This window comes from Martes martes (assembly GCF_963455335.1).
Source record: "Martes martes genome assembly, chromosome: X".
NCBI classification, from domain to species: Eukaryota; Metazoa; Chordata; class Mammalia; order Carnivora; family Mustelidae; genus Martes; species Martes martes.
The window spans coordinates 60,867,799-60,889,839 of NC_137897.1; the positions used below are offsets into that span (position 1 = coordinate 60,867,799).

The 22,041-nt window shown below is 36.1% G+C and overlaps 1 protein-coding gene across 1 annotated transcript in view; it reads left to right on the forward strand.

The window, feature by feature from the left end:
• ATP7A (ATPase copper transporting alpha) overlaps window positions 1–22,041 on the forward strand; it is a 102,768-nt gene that overhangs the window by 41,323 nt on the left and 39,404 nt on the right. The window contains exons 4-5 of the mRNA XM_080831299.1: window positions 2,665–2,868; window positions 5,841–6,004. Coding sequence (XP_080687425.1) covers window positions 2,665–2,868; window positions 5,841–6,004 — 368 coding nt within the window. The remainder of the gene's footprint in view (window positions 1–2,664; window positions 2,869–5,840; window positions 6,005–22,041) is intronic.

The following is a 22,041-nucleotide window of genomic DNA, read 5'->3' on the forward strand; positions in this document are numbered from 1 at the left end:
AAAGCCACAGCTATTTCCTTTGGGCAAATGAGCTTCCTTTTTGAATTCTTTAAGATCACAGTAGTATTTGGTAAATTTTACCATCTGTTTTCTAAATAATGCTCCCACAATCTGAATGAATAAATATAGTTTTCTAAAATGATTTTCTTATGATCAGAGACTAATTTTGTAATTGGGAGTATCTAGTCAATTGTGATCAAAGTGTCTTTTGCTGTAACCCAGATTGACTGTAGTGCCATCGCCTGGAAGAATGGTGGAAATGCAGAATGTGAGGCCCCATCCTAAATGTCTTGAACTATAATCTGCATTTTAACAAAATCCCCCAAGTTGTCGTATGTGCATTAAGAATAAGTAACAGTAAGAGTTATTATACTGATTTGTGAAGTCTAGATCATTATTTATGAGTTAAATGGTCAGGCTTCTATTAAAGTTTCTGCAAAAGATGCCCTCTTTAGCATCCTGAAAACCAGCTCTGATGCAGGGGTTCCTCTGTGGGTTAGCCAAGTAGACCTGAACCAGTTATTTTTTTGCCCAAGGGGAAGAACGAACGAGTTAGGTGCCTGAAAATTGCCACATCACCTCTTTTCCTCCTTATCTCTGCAGGAGAGTATAAAATCATTAGCTTTGCAAGTGCATGGATGTGCTAGAGAGGATAACGTCTTCCTTCTTGGAGATGATTCATACTGCAGTGGATAAACTAAAACAGAATGGCAGATTTTCTGAGACTGCAGGGGAACTTCTGGTTGATAGGAATTTCCCATTGTTCCACAGTCCATAAACATTCTCTGGAGAGATTTTCCAAATATTCCTTTTATTTTATTTTATATTTTATTTTATTTTATTTTATTTTATTCTTTTTGCCTATACACAAATGCTTCTAGCAGCTTTATTCATAATTGCCAAAAGCTGGAAACAATCTAGATGACTTTATTTACTTATTTTTATTATGTTCAGTTAGCCATTGTGTAGTACATCATTAGTTTTTGATGTAGTGTTCAGTGATTCATTAGTTATGTATAACACCTGGTGCTCATCACACCACTTGCCCTGTTACTCCCTCCCCCAGCCGCCTCCCTTCTGAAACCCTGTTTGTTTGCTGGAGTCCAGAGTCTTATGGTTTGTCTCCCTCTCTGATTTCTCCCCCTTCAAATTTCCCTCCCTTCCCCTATGGTCCTCCATGCTATTGCTTATGTTCCACATATGAGTGAAACCATATGATAATTGTCTTTCTCTGTTTGACTTACTTCACTTAGCATAATCCCCTCCAGTTCCATCCATGTCGATGAAAATGGTAGATATTCATCCTTTCTGATGGCCGAGTAATATTCCATGGTATATATGAACCCTATCTTCTTTATCCATTCATCTGTTGAATGACATCTCAGCTCCTTCCACAGTTTGGCTATTGTGGACATTGTTGTTATAAACATTGGGGTGCACATGTCCCTTCTTTTCACCACATCTACATTTTTGGGGTAAATACCTAGTAGTGCAATTGCTGGGTCATAGGGTAGCTCTATTTTTAACATTTTATTTAGGTTTTTGGAGCATGTGCCCATGTGCCTGCAGCAGTGGGGAGAGGCAGAGGGAGAGTTGGAAAGAGAATCTTAAGCAGGCTCCACACCCATCATGGAGCTAACATGGGGCTCAGTCTCACAACCCTGAGATCTTGACCTAAGCCAAAATCAAGAGTCGGATCCTTAACCGTCTGAGCCACTCAGGCACCCCCCTCCAAATATTCCTTTGCACGTAACAAAGATTACTGCTGACTTACTCCTTGCCTTTTCTTCAATTGTCCTCAAAGACATTTTAATGTAAAAAAAAATAGTTTTTAAAATTTAGTGAATATAGAAGTGTCTATAGAGAAAATGTGTTCATCTGTCATTCTATTCTTGCCTTAACCCCATTCGTCAGAAATAGCCACCATTAATATTTTGACTTCCCTGTACATGGTCTCATATATACATATATGCAATTTTTAAAATTAGTGTGTATATATATATATATATATATTAGATTTTATTTGAGAGAGAGCATGCATGCAAAAAAAAAAGTGAGAGAGAGAGAGACAGAGAGCACATGTAGGGGGGAGGGGCAGAGGGAGAGGAAGAAATGGACTTCCCACTGAGCAGTGAGGTGACATGGGACTCAATCCCAGGACCCCGGGATCATGACCTGAACGGAAGGCAGGTACTTAACTGACTGAGCCTCCCAGGTGCCACTACACAAAGAATTTTCAAATGACATCATACTTCAATGCTGTTTTACAAATTCATTTTTGCTCTCCTTACTATATTGTGAATTAGTTTAATGCCAGTATGCAAGTCATTAACATGATGATAACTGTTCATTATAAAAATAAGAGCTTTCCATCAACAACCTACTCTCTAGCTGGGGTTTGCAATAGAGAAAATAGCTAGAAGAGCTTGGTATAACCAAAGTTTTGTTTATTCAGTTAGTTCAGATTTTCCAGAGAACTGGGATGGGCAGTATTGAAATTTGAAGTCACTTTCTGGAAAGTGTAAAAAGCAGTGTTGAGAGTTCTAGGTACATGCTGGTTTTAAAGGAATGGTTTGACAGTGCCTGGAGGTATGGATTGTGATAAGTGACCAGGATGCAGCTGAAGAATACCTCAAATGAAACGAATCTTTCCCTCTCCACCAGATACAAATGAGCCACTTGTAATAATAGCTCAGAGCTCATCGGAAATGCCGCTTTTGACCTCAACAAATGAATTTTATACTAAAATGATGACACCAATTAATGACGTGGAAGCAAAGACTACATCTAAGTGTTACATACAGGTCACTGGTATGACTTGTGCTTCCTGTGTAGCAAACATTGAACGGAATTTAAGACGAGAAGAAGGTAAGACAGTCTTGGAGCCTGTTATTTTGTGTATTGATTTGAGGACTCTCTCTCCTTTTTGACCTCTTAGTTGTTTTATAACCATTTTTGTGGTTCTTGCTAAGGTCTTATGAAGTCCTGCATATGAGTGATGTGCAGGACAACCTTGACTTTCTGACAGCCAGTTTTTGTGTTTTGTTCCCAAGTTCCAATCTTATTTATCTCACGATCAATAAATTTAATATCAATGAAATTTGTAGGAAAATAACAGAAGGAAATGTATAAGGTTACTATTCTCTATAGATCTTGGTTGCAATCAATGTTAAGAAACATACAAATTTTCTGATAAAGCTATGCTTAAAACTAATAACCACCGTCCGTAAGTTTCAGTATTACTGTACCTGGACCAAGAACCAGACCAAAACCAAGTTTGTTTAGAATTATAGTATTCTCTTCCAACAGTTTTATCAGATATTTGCTTATCGCAAAAATGTTAAAAAGTTACTCAGTATTGTGTATAAATTTTAACTCTAGGTTACAAAATCTTAGAAAATTTACAGCATACTTTTTTTATTCAGTTATACTCAAATGTTTTACTTTGTAAGTTTGCATTCATGTTAATAGACTTCACACTGTGGTATAATGGATTTGTTAACCATGTAGTTATGCAGTTATGTTTAATGAGATTGAAATCATAGGTTTGGTACTAGCCCCAGTGTCTTAAATAATACATGCCCTTGGTCACAAGGGCCAAATAGGTAAGATTAGTATCAGCTTATCCCCTCTATTGTGGGGCAATAACTCAAAGTATATAATAATAATATAGGGCTGGGGTCCATAGGCCTTATATATAAAGGCCTTATAACACACACACACACACACCTTACCTTATATATACAGGCCAGAAAATTATAACAAAGTGTATGTTATACAGAGCCATCTTCAGTTATTCCCTTATTTGCATTGTGTCATTTTTGCATGTCATTTCAATCTCCATTATATCTAATTAGAATGCAGTTGAGGCTGAAGCTTATATTACACTTTGAATGATTGAAAGGGGAAAGGAGGGAGGTTATGAACAAATGAAGACAAAAGAAGTTTGTAAAGTTCTTGTTTAATTTTAGAACCAATAATTTTTTGGCAATTCAGAAATAGCCTTTTTTGTAAGATAAGCAATGCTTATGCCAATCATGAATCTTTTTTTAAAAAAATCCATTCTGCTGATTGATCCTTCCTGTTGCTTCCTACTATCCCCTTTACTACCTCTTTACCCAATTAAGAATACCATTGGCCTAGCTGGGGTTACTATATTCACTTTTTTAAAAATTATGTAACACTCGCTGTCTCTTAGTTTAGTTTGCATTATATTTATAAAAATGAATAGAGTTTTAATTATAGTTTGCAGTAAGAGTTTAAAAAGTTAGCCATAATTTGTGTAAGTATGAAACCTATTTTTGAGAGTCAAATTTTCCCTTCTATTTCTGTTTGGCTATAGATTACATCCAAATGAAGCAAAAAGATTTTTTCTACTTTCTCTGTACCCTACTCTTATTACTGATGCTTTCCTATGAACTGGTCCTCTGAATTATTTGGTATCCACAAAGCCCAGAATGTAAGCATTTTATGTAGAAAACTTAGATTATATAGGTACTTTGTTTTCTTATTAAAAACTATTATTAAGTTAATACTATTTTCTTTTCTTTTTATCCAACCATAGAGTTGACCTCTTGATCCCCATTGCCTGCCAAGTGCCATAGATAACCAGAAAGAGCTGACACTTCTGCTATGCAGAATTAATTTTCTTCCTGGCAATGTCAGCAATAGCTGGCCTAGAGAAGTAGTATGGTTATTAATAAAAGGCTTGTGCTAGAGAACAGGATGACTGTGGTAAAATGAACTCCTTTGTTTAATTAACAAGTTGTATGGCACTCCCCCCCCATGAATAAGAGCACTTTATATTAGTGTGTACCAGACAGTAAAATTTGATAATTTTAAGATATCACTATTATTTGATTATGGTATAATGTACATGTTGGTACATCTTGGATTCTTTGCTGTAACTGCAGTGATTTCCTTAAGTGCTTAAGTTCCTTTCTCTAGGTCTCTGTCTTATTGGTTTCTACAAATGCTTTATATTTACATGATAAGGTCTCAGCCTATTATAATTCATAGGCCTTACATGGATCCCAATTCAAAAAAAAGAAACTGTGTTAGGCAAACTAGTAAACAATTATAAGACAACTATGGAAATGTGAATTCTGCCTGGATATTTGGTGATAAGGAATTATTTTAGGTATGATAAGGTATTATATGTACTTTTTAAAGAGGAGAGTCTATCTTTTAGTGACATGTATTTAAATATTTACATATGAAATGTTATCTGGGTTTTGCTTCAAAATAATCAGGGTAGAGTACAGGAAGTAAGAGGATAGGAATATAGATGAAACAAGAACAGCCCCAGTATTAATTTTTTAAAAAGATTTATTTATTTATTTTAGAGATAGAGAGAGAGAGAGAACAGGGGGAGGGGCAAAGGGAGAGGGAGAGGGTGAGAGAGAATCCTTAAGCAGACTCCTTGCTTAGCACAGAGCTCAATGTGGGGCTTGATCCCAGGACCCCCAAGATCATGACCTGAGCCAAATCAAGAGTTGGTCATATAACCTACTGAGCTCCCCAGGCACCCCCAGCCCCAGTATTATTGATAATTGTTGAAACTGGGCAATGGTTGTATCAAGTTTATTATGTTGTTCTCTCTTTTGAGTATATATAAATCAAAAATTTCCATAATAAAAAGTTTAAGAAACTAAGGTCCCATTTCAAATAGTTTTATTTGGTTTGGGTTCAAGACTGTATAAAAGCTAACTAATAACTAATAAATAACTAGCAAATTTCTCTAGGTTCACTTTAATCCCTTTATACATGAAAAAATACTAATAACATTACTCTTTTTATAAGGGTATTATCTCAATTGCTTTTCTTATCAATGCTTCTAGGAATATATTCTGTACTTGTGGCTCTGATGGCTGGCAAGGCAGAAGTAAGGTATAATCCTGCTGTTATACAACCCCCAATGATAGCTGAGTTCATCCGAGAGCTTGGATTTGGAGCCACTATGATAGAAAATGCTGATGAAGGAGATGGTGTTTTGGAACTTGTTGTAAGTAATCATTTCTGTGTGATTAATAAAATTTACAGAAAAAACATAGGGAGGATTCAGAAAATAGTTCCAAAGATATTTAAGGGTTGGGAAAATAAGACATAAAAGGAAAATTAAGGAAACTGGAAAATAGAAGGATAAGATATGACTTAAGCTTGGAATGTAAGATAATCATCTCTCTATTAAGAACCAAAAAAGAAGATTTAGGTTTGAATAAATAAATGGAAATCAACTTTTAAAATATAGTATGATTCCTACCTAGTAGCTAGGAAATAAATTTCAGATGTATCAAAGACTTTAATTTTATAGATGAAGCTATAAAACCAGGTGAAGGCATGTTTGTTTTAAAATGGTCATTTTTGCCTATCTAGCAAATTGAGTTCTATTTATATAACTTAAACAATTAAAACAAAAAATGTAATACTGCACCAAAATTAGTTCCAGCTTAATCAAAAATTTAAATGTCAAAAAACATGAAATCACTAGGAGAAATATTTAGAGCTCTTTCTCCCAGTACTTTATTATAAAAACTTGAGACATCAGGAAAGTCAAAAGAATTGTACAGTGGAAACCCTTATACCCACCACCTAGATTCTCCATTAACATTTTAGTGTATCTCTTTTACTATACATAAGTCTGTTAATCCATTGTGTAAATAATTTTAGACTCACAAAGTGGCAAAACGAGTAGAGAATTTATATGAAGCTTCTACCCAGCTTTTCCCAATAATAACATCTAACCTATCACTTAAAAAGTAGTATTAGAGTGACAATGGCCTTTCTAACTATCATATAAAACCTATAAAGAAAAAATTGATAAATTCATATATATGAAAATTTCTTTTTGGAAGGAAAATACCATAAACAAAGTCAAAAGACAAAAATTGAATTTATTTCTTATAATAGATGAAGGTTAATTTTCTTAATATATGAAGAGGTATTATAAATCAATAAAAAAGTACCAATAACCCAGAAGAAAGATAGTAGAGGATATGAACTGACAATTCACAGAAAATCCAGAATGTTACCACTTTAAACATATGAAAAGATGTTCATTCTCATTTGTAATAAGAATAAAGCAAATTAAAACTGCATTGAAATACCACTTTTCACCTATTAGATTGGTAAAGATAATACACAATTTTGTTAACACCAATTGATACAGGCTCTCAACAGGGGAATTTGGCAATGTCTAACAAAAGTAAAATTGCACATACCTTTTGCTTTAAAAGTTCCACTCACAGAAGTTATCCAACAGACATAGATGCATATGTATGAAATGATATACTGTGTTCATTATACTATTTTTTATTATAGCAAAAAATAAAAAAAAACTAAATGTTAATACTGGGGGCTAGATACATAAATTACAGTATGTCCATATAGTATGATACTAAGCAGCTATTTAAAGAATGGGTAGGTTTTTATTATTATTTATTTATTTATTTTTATATTAAAATTTTTTAAAAAGAATTTTATTTTTATTTTCTTGTTTTTATTTTTCTTATTATGGTATGTTATTCACCATTAGGTACATCATTAGTTTTTGATGTAGTGTTACATGATTCATTGTTTGTTTGTGTATAACACCCAGTGCTCCATGCAATACATACCCTACTTAATACCCACCACCAGGCTAACCCATCCCCCCACCACCTCCCCTCTAAAACCCTCAGTTTGTTTCCCAGAGTCCACAGTCTCTTATGGTTTGTCTCCCCCTCTGATTCCACCCTCGTCATTTTTCCCTTTCTTCTAACGTCCTCCATGCTATTCCTTATGTTCCACAAAGAAGTGAAACCATATAATAATTGACTTTCTGTTCTTGACTTATTTCTCTCAGCATAATCCCCTCCAGTCCCACCCATGTTGATGTAAACAGTGGGTATTCATCTTTTCTGATGGCTGAGTAAAATTCCATTGTGTATATGGACCACATCCTCTTTATCCATTCGTCTGTTGAAGGGCATTTTGGCTCTTTCCACATTTTGGCTATTGTGGAAATTGCTGCTATGAACATTGGGGTGCATATGGCCCTTCTTTTAACTGCATCTCTATCTTTGGGGTAAATAGCCAGTAGGGCAATTGCTGGGTCATGGGTAGCTCTAAACTTTTTGAGGAATCTCCACACTTTTCGAAAGTGGCTGCACCAACTTGCATTCCCACCAACAGTGTAAGAGGGTTCCCCTTTCTCCACAACCTCTCCAATATTTGTTGTTTCTTGACTCGTCAATTTTTGTCATTCTGTCTGGTGTAAGGTGATATGTCAGTGTGGTTTTGATTTTAATTTCCCTAAAGGCTAATGATGATGAACATTTTTTCATGTGTCCATTAGTCACTTGTATGTCTTCTTTGGAAAAGTGTCTGTTCAGGTCTTCTGCCCATTTTTTGACATGATTATCTGTTTTTTTGGGTGTTGAGTTTGAGAAGTTCTTTATAGTTCTTGGATATCAGCCCTTTATCTGTAGTGTCATTTGCAAATATCTTTTTGCATTCTGTGGGTTGCCTCTTTGTTTTGTTGACTGTTACCTTTGCAGTGCAGAAGCTTTTTATCTTGATGAAGTCCCAAAAGTTCATTTTTGCTTTTGTTTCCCTTGCCTTTGGAAACCTGTCTTTAAAGAAGTTGCTGTGGCCAATATCAAAGAGGTTACTGCCCATGTTCTTCTCTAGGACTTTGATGGATTCCTGTCTCACACTGAGGTCTTTCATCCATTTAGAGTTTATCTTTGTATATGGAGTAAGCACGTGGTCGAGTTTCATTCTTCTGTACATAGCTGTCCAATTTTCCCAGCACCATTTATTGAAGAGACTCTTTTTTTAATCCATTGGATATTTTTTCCTGCTTTGTCAGAAATTAGTTGACCATGGAGTTGAGGGTCTATATCTGGACTCTCTATTCTGTTCCATTAGCTGATGTGTCTGTTTTTGTGCCAATACCATGCTGTCTTGGTGATCACAGCTTTGTAATATAGCTTGAAATCAGGCAATGTGATGCCCCCAGCTTTGTTTTTTCTTTTTCAATGTTTCCTTGGTGATTCAGGGTCTTTTCTGGTTCCATACAAATTTTAGGATTGTTTGTTCCAGCACTTTGAGAAATGCCATTGGTATTTAATTGGGATGGTGTTGAAAGTATAGATTGCTCTGGGCAGTATAGATATTTTAACAAGGTTATTCTTCTGATCCATGAGCATGGAATGTCTTTCTATCTTTTTGTGTCTTCTTCAATTCCTTTCATAAGTGTTCTGTAGTTTCTAGAGTATAGATCCTACACCTGTTTGGTTAGGTTTATTCCAAGGTATCTTCTGGTTTTTGGTGCAATTGTAAATGGAATCGATTCCCTAATTTCTCTTTCTAGAGAATTACATTGTTAGTGTATAGGAGAGCAACTGATTTCTGTGCCTTGATTTTGTATCCTGCCACATTACTGAATTGCTGTATGAGTTCTAGAAATTTAAGGGTGGAGTCTTTTGGTTTTCCAAATAAAGTATCATTTCATCTGCGAAGAGAGAGTTTGACTTCTTCTGTGACAATCTGAATACCTTTTATTTTTGTTGTTGTTGTTGTTGTCTGATTGCTTTTGCTAGGACTTCTAGTACTATATTGAATAATAGTGGCGAGTGTGGGCATCCTTGTCTTGTTCTTCATCTTAAGAGAAAGGCTCTCAGCTTTTCCCCATCGAGAATGATGATCACTGTGGGATTTTCATAGATTTTTTTTTTTTTATGAAAGAGGAATGTTCCCTCTATCCCTACACTCTGAAGAGTTTTAATCAGGAAAGGATGTTGTATTTTGTCAAATGCTTTTTCTGTATCCATTGAGAGGACAATATGGTTCTTCTCTCTCCTCTTATTAATGTGTTATATCACTGATTAACTTGAAAATTTTGAGCCACCCTTGCATCCCAGGGATAAATCCCATCTGGTCGTGATGGGTAATCCTGCTAATGTACTGTTGGGTCCCATTAGCTAGGATCTTGTTGAGAATTTTGACATCCATATTCATTGGGGATATTGGTCTGTAATTCTCCTTTTTGATGTGGTCTTTGCCTGGTTTTGGGAATCAAGGTACTGCTGGCCTCATAGAATAAGTCTGGAAGTTTTCCTTCTGTTTCTGTTTTTTGAAACAGCTTCAGGAGAATAAATATTATTTCTTCTTTGAATGTTTGGTAGAATTCCCCAGGGAATCCATCAGGCCCTGGACTCTTGGTTTTTTGGAGTTTTTGAATGCTGCTGCAATCTCTTTACTGGTCATTGGTCTATTCAGGTTGTGAATTTTTTCCTGTTTCAGTCTTGGTAGTTTGAAGGTTTTCAGGAAGGCATCCATTTCCTCCAGGTTGCTTAATTTATTGATATAGAGTTATTGATAATTTATGATAATTGTTTCTATTTCCTTGGTGTTAGTCATGATATCTACCCTTTCATTCATAATTTTATTAATTTTGGTTCTTTCTTTTTTCTTTTGGATAAGTCTGGCCACTGGTTTATCGATGTTATTAATTCTTTCAAAGAACCAGCTTCTAGTTTCATTGATCTGCTCTACTGTATTTCTGGTATCTATTTTATTAACCTTTGCTCTACTCTTAATAATTTCTCTTCTTGTGCATGGCTTAGGCTTCATTTGTTTTTTTGTCTCCAGTTCTTTAAGGTGTAAAGTTAGTTGGTGAATTCAGGATTTTTCTGTTTTTTTTTTGTTTTTTTTTTGAGTGAGGCTTGGATAGCTACGTATTTACCCCTTAGGACCACCTTTGCAGTATCCCATGGGTTTGGACTGATGTGTTTTCATTCTTATTGGTTTCCATGAATTGTTTAAGTTCTTCTTTGATTTCCTGGTTGATAGAAACATTCTTTAGCAGGATGGTCTTTAGCTTCCAAGTGTTTGAATTTCTTCCAAATTTTTTCTTGTGATGGAGTTCCAGTTTCAAAGTGGTGGTCTTTGAATATACAGGGAATAATATAATAATAATATACAGGGAATATAATATATATTATATAATCATATGTATTAATATATTAGTTAATATATAAATATATAAATAGATGAATATATAATATATATTAATATATCGATATATATTATATATTTTAATATATTAATATATATTATTAATATATTATATAATATATTATATAATATATAATATATTATATATAATAATATAATATTAATATAATATAATATATTAATATATTAATATATCATATTTATATATGATATATAATATATGATATGATATATATAATATATCACATTAATATATTAATATATCATATATATTATATATCAATTATATATTATATATCAATATATTAATGTATATGATATATTAATATATATATAATATAATAATAATATACAGGGAATAATCTCAATCTTTTGGTATTCTTTGAGACCTTTTTTGTGACCCATCATGTGGTCTATTCTGGAGAACCTTCCATGTGCGCTCAAGAAGAATGAGTATTCTGTTGTTTTAGGGTGGAGTGTTCTATATATATCTATGAGGTCCATCTGGTCCAGTGTGTAATTCAAAGCTCTTATTTCTTTGTTGATTTTTTGCTTAGATGATCTGTCTGTTGCTGAGTTGGAGTGTTGAGGTCTCCTACTATTAATATATTATTATCAATATGTCTTTTTATTTTGGCTAAAAGCTGGCTTATGTAGTTGGCTGCTCCCATTTTGGGGGTATAGATATTTACAGTTGTTACAGCCTCTTGTTAGATAGACCCTTAAAGAATGATAGCGTGTCCTTCTGTATCTCTAACTACAGTCTTTAGCTTAAAATCTGATTTGTTTAATATGAGAATTGCTACCTTAGCTTTTTTTTTGAAGTCTGTTAGCATGAAAGATGGTTCTTTATCCATACACTTCCAGTCTGGATGTATCTTTATGTTCAAAATCGTCTCTTGTAGACAGCATATGGATGGGTCCTGTCTTTTTATCCAGTCTGCAACCCTCTGCCGTTTCATGGGAGCATGTATGCCATTCACATTGAGAGTGATTATTGACAGATGAGATTTTCTTGTCATCATGTTGCCTTTGAAGTCCTTGTTTCTATAGATTGTCTCTAAATTTCTGTTCTATATCACTCTTGGGGTCTTTCTCCTTTTATAGACCCCCCCCCTTAATAGTTCTTGCAGGGCTGGCATAGTGGTCACATATTCTTTCATTTTCTGCTGGTCCTGGATGTGCTATTTCTTCATCCATTCTGAATGACAGTCTTGCTGGATAAAGTATTCTTGGCTGCATGTTCTTCTCCTTTAGTACCCTGAATATGTCTTGCCAGCCCTTTCTATTTTGCCAGGTCTCTGTGGACAGGCCTAACGTTATTCTGATGTTCCTCCCTCTGTAGTTAAGAAATCCCTTCCCCATCAACACTTTCAAGATTGTTTCCTTATACGTAAGATTTGCAAATTGTACTATTATATGTTGTGGTGTCAGTCTGTTCTCATTAATCTTGGGAGAGGTCCTCTCTGCCTCTTGCATAGTAATGCTTGTGTCCTTTCCCAGATTAGGGAAGTTCTCAGCTACGATTTGCTCAAATATATCTTCTAGTTTTCTGTCTCTCTCCACCCGCTCAGGGATCCCAATAATTCTGACATTGGAACGTTTCATGGCCTCATTTATTTCCCTAATTCTGTTTTCATGGATTTTAAGGTGTTCCAGGCCTCCTCCTGTTCCTTCCTTTCTAGCAGTTTGTGTTGTAGATCACTAATTTGTTCTTCTGCCTCGTTTACCCTAGCCATATAGTATCTAGCTTAGATTGCATCTCATTCATAGCATTTTAAAAAAGATTTTATTTATTTATTTGACAGAGAGCGCTCACAAGTAGACAGAGAGGCAGACAGAGAGAGAGGGGGGAAGCAGGCTCCCTGCTGAGCAGAGAGCCCGATGTGGGGCTTGATCCCAGGACCCTGGGATCATGACCTGAGCCAAAGGCAGAGGCTTTAACCCACTGAGCCACACAGGTGCCCCTCATTCATAGCATTTTTAAGTTTGGCCTGAGTAGCTCTCATTTCTGCCCTTAGAGAATCTATGTTGCTGTTAATGGTTTCCTGCAGCCTAGCTATTGTCTTCATAACTGTTACCCTGAAGTCTATTTCTGACTTCTTGTTTATATCTATATCCATTAGGTCTAAGGGAGATTGTCTCTGGTTCTTTTCTTTGTTGGGAGTTCTTCCTTCTAGTCATTCTGTTGAGGGATTGTTGGGGGAATGTATAGAGTCAAAAATATCAGCCATAATCCAGGCAAGGTGCACCCTGGGAAAGTTCATACTGATTGGAAGCCACCACCAAGAAAACCCAGCCAAAATGAAACCCAAGAATAAGATTTATAATGTTAAGAACAAAAGTAAAAAAACGGGAGTGAGGGAATGTGGGGGCTATAATCTCTTAATGTGGGTGACGTAGGGTGTTTCAGTTCTTCCTGGGTGTATTTTGTTCTCTTTGTTAGAGAGCACTACTTCCCAGTGCTACAGGGAAATTAAAACTGATTTTTTTAATATATATATATATGTATATGTATATATATGTACGTATATATGTATACATATATGCATATGTATACATATATACATATGTATATGTACGTATATATGTATATACATATATATGTATATATACATATGTATATATATGTGTATATATACATATGTATATATACATATATATGTATATACATATATACGTATATATACATATGTATATATATGTATATGTATATACATATATACATATATGTACGTATATATATACATATGTATATATGTATATATGTATATATATGTATACATATATACATATATACATATGTATACATATATACGTACATATATATACATGTACATATATATAAAATCAGTGTGTATATATACATATATACATAAATATACATATATACACATGTATGTATGTATGTATGTACGTATATATCTATACATATACATATATATGTATATGTATATACGTATATATATACGTATGTACATATATACACATATATGTATGTATGTACGTATATATCTATACATATACATATATATGTATACATATATGTGTGTATATGTATATATGTATATATGTATACATATATATACATACATATGTACACATATATACATATATACATATACACACATATATGTATACATATATATGTATATGTATAGATATATACGTACATACATACATACATACGTATATGTATATATACATACACACATATATATGTGTATGTATATATACGTATACATATATGTGTGTATATATATATAGTATTGAATAGGGAAAATATATATATAGTATTGAATAGGGAAAATATATATATAGTATTGAATAGGGAAAAAAGGACTACATTGAAGTATATATATACATATATATATGTGTGTGTGTATATATATATATATATGGAAAAGAGAAAAAAGTATATGTGTGAAACAGTAGAAGTTAGAAAGTTACTATGGAATATGTTGTATTAAGCATCTAGTTGAAATGCTAAGTGGGTAAAAAGAAAAAACAGAGAAGAAACATGAGAAAGAATAAAAAAGTTGTATCTAAGAAATGCACAGGGCTGTGAGACAACACCCAAAGTTCAAGATACTATTTCCCCCCTGGTGTTGGCGTTTTACAGTTTTATGGGGACTCTCAGGTTGTCCTCCTCTTGTTCTTCCAGTTTGTGTTCTGGGGGAGGGGCCTGCTGCATTGCTTTTCAGGCAACCTTGCTTGGGTGGAGTTACCCTGCCCCCTATCAAGGGACTGGGCTCCATAGAAACTAGTTTTTTGGGCTTTTGTTCTCCAGGGGCTTTTTGTGCCTTTTCCAAGGGTTGGAGCAAAGGAAAATGTCCATAGCTGAACCTCTGCCCGAGAAGAGAAGCCACATTCTGCTCCTCTCTGAACCCTCTAGAACACAGTCTCCCCCTCTGTAAGCGCCACTGAAAACTGAAGCCTCCCATAGGCAGTGCTCACCCACAGTGAACCTCTCAGCGGTTGACCCAGATGCCCGCTTGTCTCTGCCCCCTGTCCCTCCAAAATGCTGAGCAATCCTGGCCTGGGCAGGTGCGGCTTGTGGCAGCAGTGATGGCATCCCCCTCCACAGGCACAGGTCTGAGCAAGCAGCCACTGGTCCTGACATTTTCCCCTTAAGCCCCTGGATTCTCTTTGAGTGCTGTTATCAGGACCTTCCCTTCCTGCAGCCACCACTCTGCAAGCTGTCGCTCTTCCTCAGGAGCAGGACGCTTTTGCCCTGGGTATTATGTTATTTTCCAGTGGCTTGCTTCTCATGGCTCCCTTCCCGTTCTGTTTATCCTCCAATATCTATCTGCACAATACCAACTCTGTCCTTTGTACCTCTTGACTGAAGAACCTCTGCCTCCATAGAGATCTTACATCTCAGGCTGATTTTATGGGTGTTCAGACTGGCTTGTAGATATCCAGCTAAATTCAGGGGACTGGTTGAAATGGGGTCCCCCATGCCTCTGCCATCTTGAGTCCCAACCTAAAAGAATTTTATTTTTTAATTTATATAATTTTTTAGAAGAGATTTTATTTTTTTATTTGACAGAGAGAGAGACACAGCGAGAGAAGGAACACCAGCAGGGGGAGTGGGAGAGGGAGAAGCAGGCCTCTTGAGGAACAGGGAGCCCAATGTGGGACTCAGTCCCAGGACTCTAGGATCACGACCTGAGCGGAAAGCAGACACTTAATAACTGAGCCACCCAGGTGCCCCAAAACAATTTTATTTTTAATTAATTTCTACACCCAACATGGAGCTCAAACCCACAACCCCAAGATCAAGAGTCATGTGTTCCACCAGCTGATCCAGGTGGGCATCTCCATTGATTTTTATTTTTTAAAGACTTAAAAAAAAAGATTTATTCATTTATTTTAGACAGAGAGATGGGGGGAAGGGCAGAGGATGAGGGAGAGAGAGTCTCAAGGAGACCTCATGCTGAATGCAGAACCTGACATGGGTCTCGATCTCACTACCTAGAGATCATGGGCTGGAGATCATGACCTGAGCCAAAGCCAAGAGTGGGATGCTCAGTTGACTGCCATAGGTGCCCTTATGTTTTAAAGATTTCTGGAACTTAGGGGTAATCTGGGTGGCTCAGTTGGTTAAGCATCTGCCTTTCACTTAGATCGTGATACTAGGGACCTAGGATCGAGCCCCATGTCAGGCTCCCTGCTTAGCAGGGAGTCTACTTCTTCTCCCTCTCCCTCTGCTACACCTCTCTTGTACTTGTGCTCTCTCCATCAAATAAATAAAATCTTTTTAAAATAAATAAAACTTAATAGCTTTATTGAAATATAATTCACATACCATAAAACTTGCCCTTTTAAGGTGTACAATTCAGTGGTTTTTGTATATCCTCAGATTTGTGCAACTATCACCATATCTAATTTTAAGAGATTTTCATTAACCCAAAAAAAGAAACGTCTTGGCTGTTAGCAGTCACTCCTCATTCTTGATAGTAAGCACTTGAGTCTTCTTTATTCTCTTGGTCAGTCTAGCCAAAAGTTTGTCAATTCTGTCAGTTTTTTCAGAAAAACAGTTTTTGGTTTTGATTTTCTCTATTCTTTTGTTAATTTCCACTCTAATCTTCAATTTCTTTCCTTTTACCTGCTTTACGTTTAGCTTGCTCTTCTTTTCTAGTATATTTTTTTTTCTTTTCTAGTATCTTACCAGGAAAGTTACGTTATTTATTTGAAATCGTTCTTATTTGTTAATATTGACCTTTACAACTACACATTTCCCTCTAAGTACTGCTTTCATTTCAGTTATTGTACTTTTCAATTCCAGACTGTCCATTGGACCTTTTTAATAATCTCTCTCTCTTTATTGATATCATTTATTTGGTGAGATAGTGTTCTCATATTTTCCTTTAATTCTTTTTTAAAAATTATTTTATTAACATATAGTGTATTATTTGCCCCAGGGGTGCAGATCTGTGAATCACCAGTTTACACATTTCACAGCACTCACCATAGCACATACCCTCCCCAATGTCCATAACCCAACCACCCTGTCCCTACCCCCTCACCCCCCAGCAACCCTCAGTTTGTTTCCTGAGATTAAGAGTCTTTTATGGTTTGTCTCCTTCCTGATCCCATCTTGTTTATTTTTCCCTTCCCTACCCCCCACAACCTCCTGCCCTGCCTCTCAAATTCCTCATATCAGAGAGACCATATGATAATTGTCTTTCTCTGATTGAATTATTTCGCTCAGCATAATGCCCTCTAGCTCTATCCATGTCATTGCAAATGGCAAGATTTCATTTCTTTTTTTTAAAGATTTTATTCATTTTTATTTGTCAGAGAAAGAGAGAGAAGAAGCAAGGGTAGCAGCGGGCAGAGAGAGAAGCAGGCTTCCCACTGAGCAAGGACACTGATGCGGGACTTGATTCTAGGACCCTGGGATCATGACCTGAGCCAAAGGCAGCCGCTGAACTGACTGAGCCATCCAGGCGTCCCAAATTTGCATTTTGTTTGATGGCTGCATAGTATTCCATTGTGTGTGTGTGTGTGTGTGTGTGTGTATATATATACATATATATATATGTGTATATATATCTATGTATATGTATATATGTGTGTGTGTGTGTGTGTGTGTATACACACACACATACCACATCTTCTTTATCCATTCATCGTTGATGGACATCTAGGTTCTTTCCATAGTTTGGCTATTGTGGACATTGCTGCTATAAATATTCGGGTGCATGTACCCCTTTGGATCACTACATTTGTATCTTTAGGATAAATACCCAATAGTGTGATTTCTGGGTTGTAGGATTGCTCTATTTTCAACTTTCTGAGGAACCTCCATGCTGTTTTTCACAGGGGCTGCACCAGCTTGCATCCCACCAACAGTGTAGGGGGGTTTCCCTTTCTCTGCATCCTCGCCGACATGTTGTTTCCTGACTTGTTAATTTTAGCCATTCTGACTGGTGTGAGGTGGTATCTCATGTGGTTTTGTTTTGTATTTCCCTGATGCCGAGTGATGTGGAGCACTTTTTCATGTGTCTGTTGGCCATCTGGATGTCGTCTTTGCAGAAATGTCTGTTCATGTCTTCTGCCCCTTTCTTGATTGGATTATTTGTTTTTTGGGTGTTGAGATTGATAAGTTCTTTATAGATTTTGGATACTAGCCCTTTATCTGATACATAGTTTGCGAATATCTTCTCCCATTCTGTCAGTTGTCTTTTGGTTTTTTTTTTTAAGATTTTATTTATTTATTTGACAGAGATCACAAGTAGGCAGAGAGGCAGGCAGAGAGAGAGAGAGGAGGAAGCAGGCTTCCTGCTGAGCAGAGAGCCTGATGCGGGGCTCGATCCCAGGACCCTGAGATCATGACCTGAGCCGAAGGCAGAGGCTTAACCCACTGAGCCACCCAGGTGCCCCGTCTTTTGGTTTTGTTGACTGTTTCCTTTGCTGTACAAAAGCTTTTGATCTTGATGAAGTCCCAATAGTTCATTTTTGCCCTTACTCCCCTTGCCTTTGGCGATGTTTCTAGGAAGAAGTTGCTGCAGCTGAGGTCAAAGATGTTGCTGCCTGTGTTCTCCTCAAGGATTTTGATGGATTCCTGTCTTGCATTGACGTCTTTCATCCGTTTTGAGTCTGTTTTTGTGTGTGGTGTAGCAAGTAGTCCAGTTTCATTTTTCTGCATGTGGCTGTCCATTTTTCCCAACACCATTTGTTGAGGAGACTGTCTTTTTTCCATTGAACATTCTTTCCTGCTTTGTTGTAGATTAGTTGACCATAGAGTTGAGAGTCTATTCTGGGCTCTCTATTCTGTTCCATTGATCTATATGTCTCTTTTTTGTGCCAGTACCATACTGTCTTGATGATTACAGCTTTATAATAGCGCTTGAAGTCTGCAATAGTGATGCCACCAACTTTGGCTTTCTTTTTCAACATTCCTCTGGCTATTCGGGGTCTTTTCTGGTTCCATATAAATTTTAGGACTATTTGTTCCATTTCTTTGAAAAAAAATTGATGGTATTTGGATAGGGATTGCATTAAATGTGTAGATTGCTTTAGGTAGCATAGACATTTTCACAATATTTGTTCTTCCAATCCATGAGAATGGAACATTTTTCCATTTCTTTGTGTCTTCTTCAATTTCTTTCATGAGTACTTTATAGTTTTCTGAGTACAGATTCTTTGCCTATTTGGTTAGGTTTATTCCTAGTATCTTATGGTTTTGGGTGCAATTGTAAATGGGATCGACTCCTTAATTTCTCTTCTTCTGTCTTCTTGTTGGTGTATAGAAATGCAGTTGGTTTCTATGCCTTCATCTTATATCCTCACACTTTACAGAATTCCTGTATGACTTCTAGCAGTTTTGGAGTGGAGTCGTTTGGGTTTTCCACATAAAGTCTCATATCATCTGCAAAGAGTGAGAGTTTGAGTTCTTCTTTGCTGATTCAGATGCCTTGTATTTCTTTTTGTTGTCTGATTGCCGAGGCTAGGACTTCTAGTACTGTGTTGAATAGTAGTGGTGTTAGTGGACAGCCCTGCTGTGTTCCTGACCTTAGCGGAAAAGCTCTGTTTTTCCCCATTGAGGATGATATTCACTGTGGGTTTTTCCTAGATGGCTTTGATAATATTGAGGTATGTACCCTCTATCCCTACACTTTGAAGAGTTTTGATCAAGAACCAATGCTGTACTTTGTCAAATGCTTTTTCAGCATCTGTTGAGTGTATCATATAGTTCTTGTTCTTTCTTTCATTAATTTTATATCACGTTGATTGATTTGTAGATGTAGAACCAACCTTGAAGCCTAGGAATAAATCCCACTTGGTCGTGGTGAATAATCGTTTTAATGTATGGTTGGATCCAATTGGCTAGTATTTTGGTGAGAATTTTTGCATCTGTTTTCATGAAGGATATTGGTTTGTAATTCTCCTTTTTGATGGGGTCTTTGTCTGGTTTTGGGATCAAGGTAATGCTGGCCTTATAAAATGAGTTTGGAAGTTTTCCTTCCATTTCTAATTTTTGGAACAGTTTCAGGAGTATAGGTATTAATTCTTCTTTAAATGTTTGGTAGAATTCCCCTGGGAACCCATCTGGCCCTAGGCTCTCATTTCTTGGGAGATTTTGGATGACTACTTCAATCTCCTTTCTGGTTATGGGTGGTTCATATTTTCTATTTCTTCCTAATTCAGTTTTGGTAGTTTATATATCTCTAGGAATACATCCATTTCTTCCAGATTGTCAAACTTGCTGGCATATAGTTGCTCATAATATGTTCTTATAATTGTTTGTATTTCTTTAGTGTTGGTTGTGATCTCTCTTCTTTCATTCATGATTTTAGTAATTTGGGTCCTTTCCCTCTTCTTTTTGATAATTCTGGTCAGGCGTTTATCTATTTTATTAATTCTTTCAAAGAACCAGCTCCTCATTTCTTTGATTTGTTCTACTGTTCTTTTGGTTTCTATTTCATTGATTTCTGCTCTGATATTTATTATTTCTCTTCTCCTGCTGGGTTTAGGCTTGATTTGCTGTTCTTTCTCCAGCTCCTTTAGGTGTAGGGTTAGGTTGTGTACTTGAGACCTTTCTTGTTTCTTGAGAAAGGCTTGTATCGCTATATACTTTCCTCTCAGGATTGCCTTTGCTCTGTCCCAAAGATTTTGAACAGTTGTGTTTTCATTTTCACTTGTCTTCTTGAATTTTTTCAGTTCTTTTTTAATTTCCTGGTTGACCCGTTCATTCTTTAGTAGGATGCTTTTTAGCCTTCATGTATTTGAGTTCTTTCCAACTTTCCTCTTGTGATTGAGTTCTGGCTTCAAAGCATTGTGATCTGAAAGTATGCAGGGAATGATCCTAATCCTTTGGGACTGGTTGAAACCTGATTTACGACCCAGGATGTGATCTATTCTGGAGAATGTTCCATGTGCACTAGAGAAGAATGTGTATTCTGTTGCTTTTAGATGGAATGTTCTGAATAAATATGTGATGTCCATCTGGTCCAGTGTGTCATTTAAAACCTTTATTTGCTTATTAATCTTTTGCTTAGATGATCTGTCCATTTTGGTGAGGGTAGTGTTAAAAGTCCCCTACTATTATTGTATTATTGTCGATGTGTTTCTTTGATTTTGTTATTAATTGGTTTATGTAGTTGGCTCTCCCATGTTAGGGGCATAGATATTTAGAATTGTTAGATCTTCTTGTTGGACAGACCCTTTAAGTATGATATAGTGTCCTTCCTTATCTCTTATTATAGTCTTTGTCTTAAAATCTAATTTATATAAAATAAGGATTGCCACCCCAGCTTTGTTTTGATGCCCATTAGCGTGGTAGATTGTTTTCCATCCCCTTACTTTAAATCTGGTGGTGTCTTTGGGTCTAAAATGAATTTCTTGTAGACAACATATCAATGGATCTTGTTTTTTTTATCCTCTGATATCCTGTGTCTTTTGATTGGGACATATAGCCCATCTACATTCAGGATAACTATTGAAAGATAGGAATTAATGCCATTGTATTGCCTGTAAGGTGACTGTTACTGTATATTGTCTCTGTTCCTTTCTGGTCTGTTACTTTTAGGCTCTCTCTTTGCTTAGAGGATGCCTTTCAATATTTCTCGTAGGGCTGGTTTGGTGTTTGCAAATTCTTTTAATTTTTGTTTGTCGTGGAAGCTTTTTATCTCTCCTATTTTCAATGACAGCCTAGCTGTATATAGTATTCTTGGCTGCATATTTTTCTCATCTAGTGCTCTGGATATATCATGCCATTCCTTTCTGGCCTTCCAGGTCTCTGTGGATAAGTCTGCTGCCAATCTAATATTTTTACCATTGTATGTTAGAGGCCTCTTGTCCCAAGCTGCTTTCAGGATTTTCTCTTTGTCACTGAGACTTGTACGTTTTGCTATTAGATGACGTGGTATGGACCTATTTTTATTGATCTTGAGGGGGATTTTCTGTGCCTCCTGGATTTTGATGCTTGTTCCCTTTGCCATATTAGGGACATTCTCTATTATAATTTGCACCAATATACCTTCTGCCCCTCTCTTTTTCCTCTGGGATCCCAATTATTCTAATATTGTT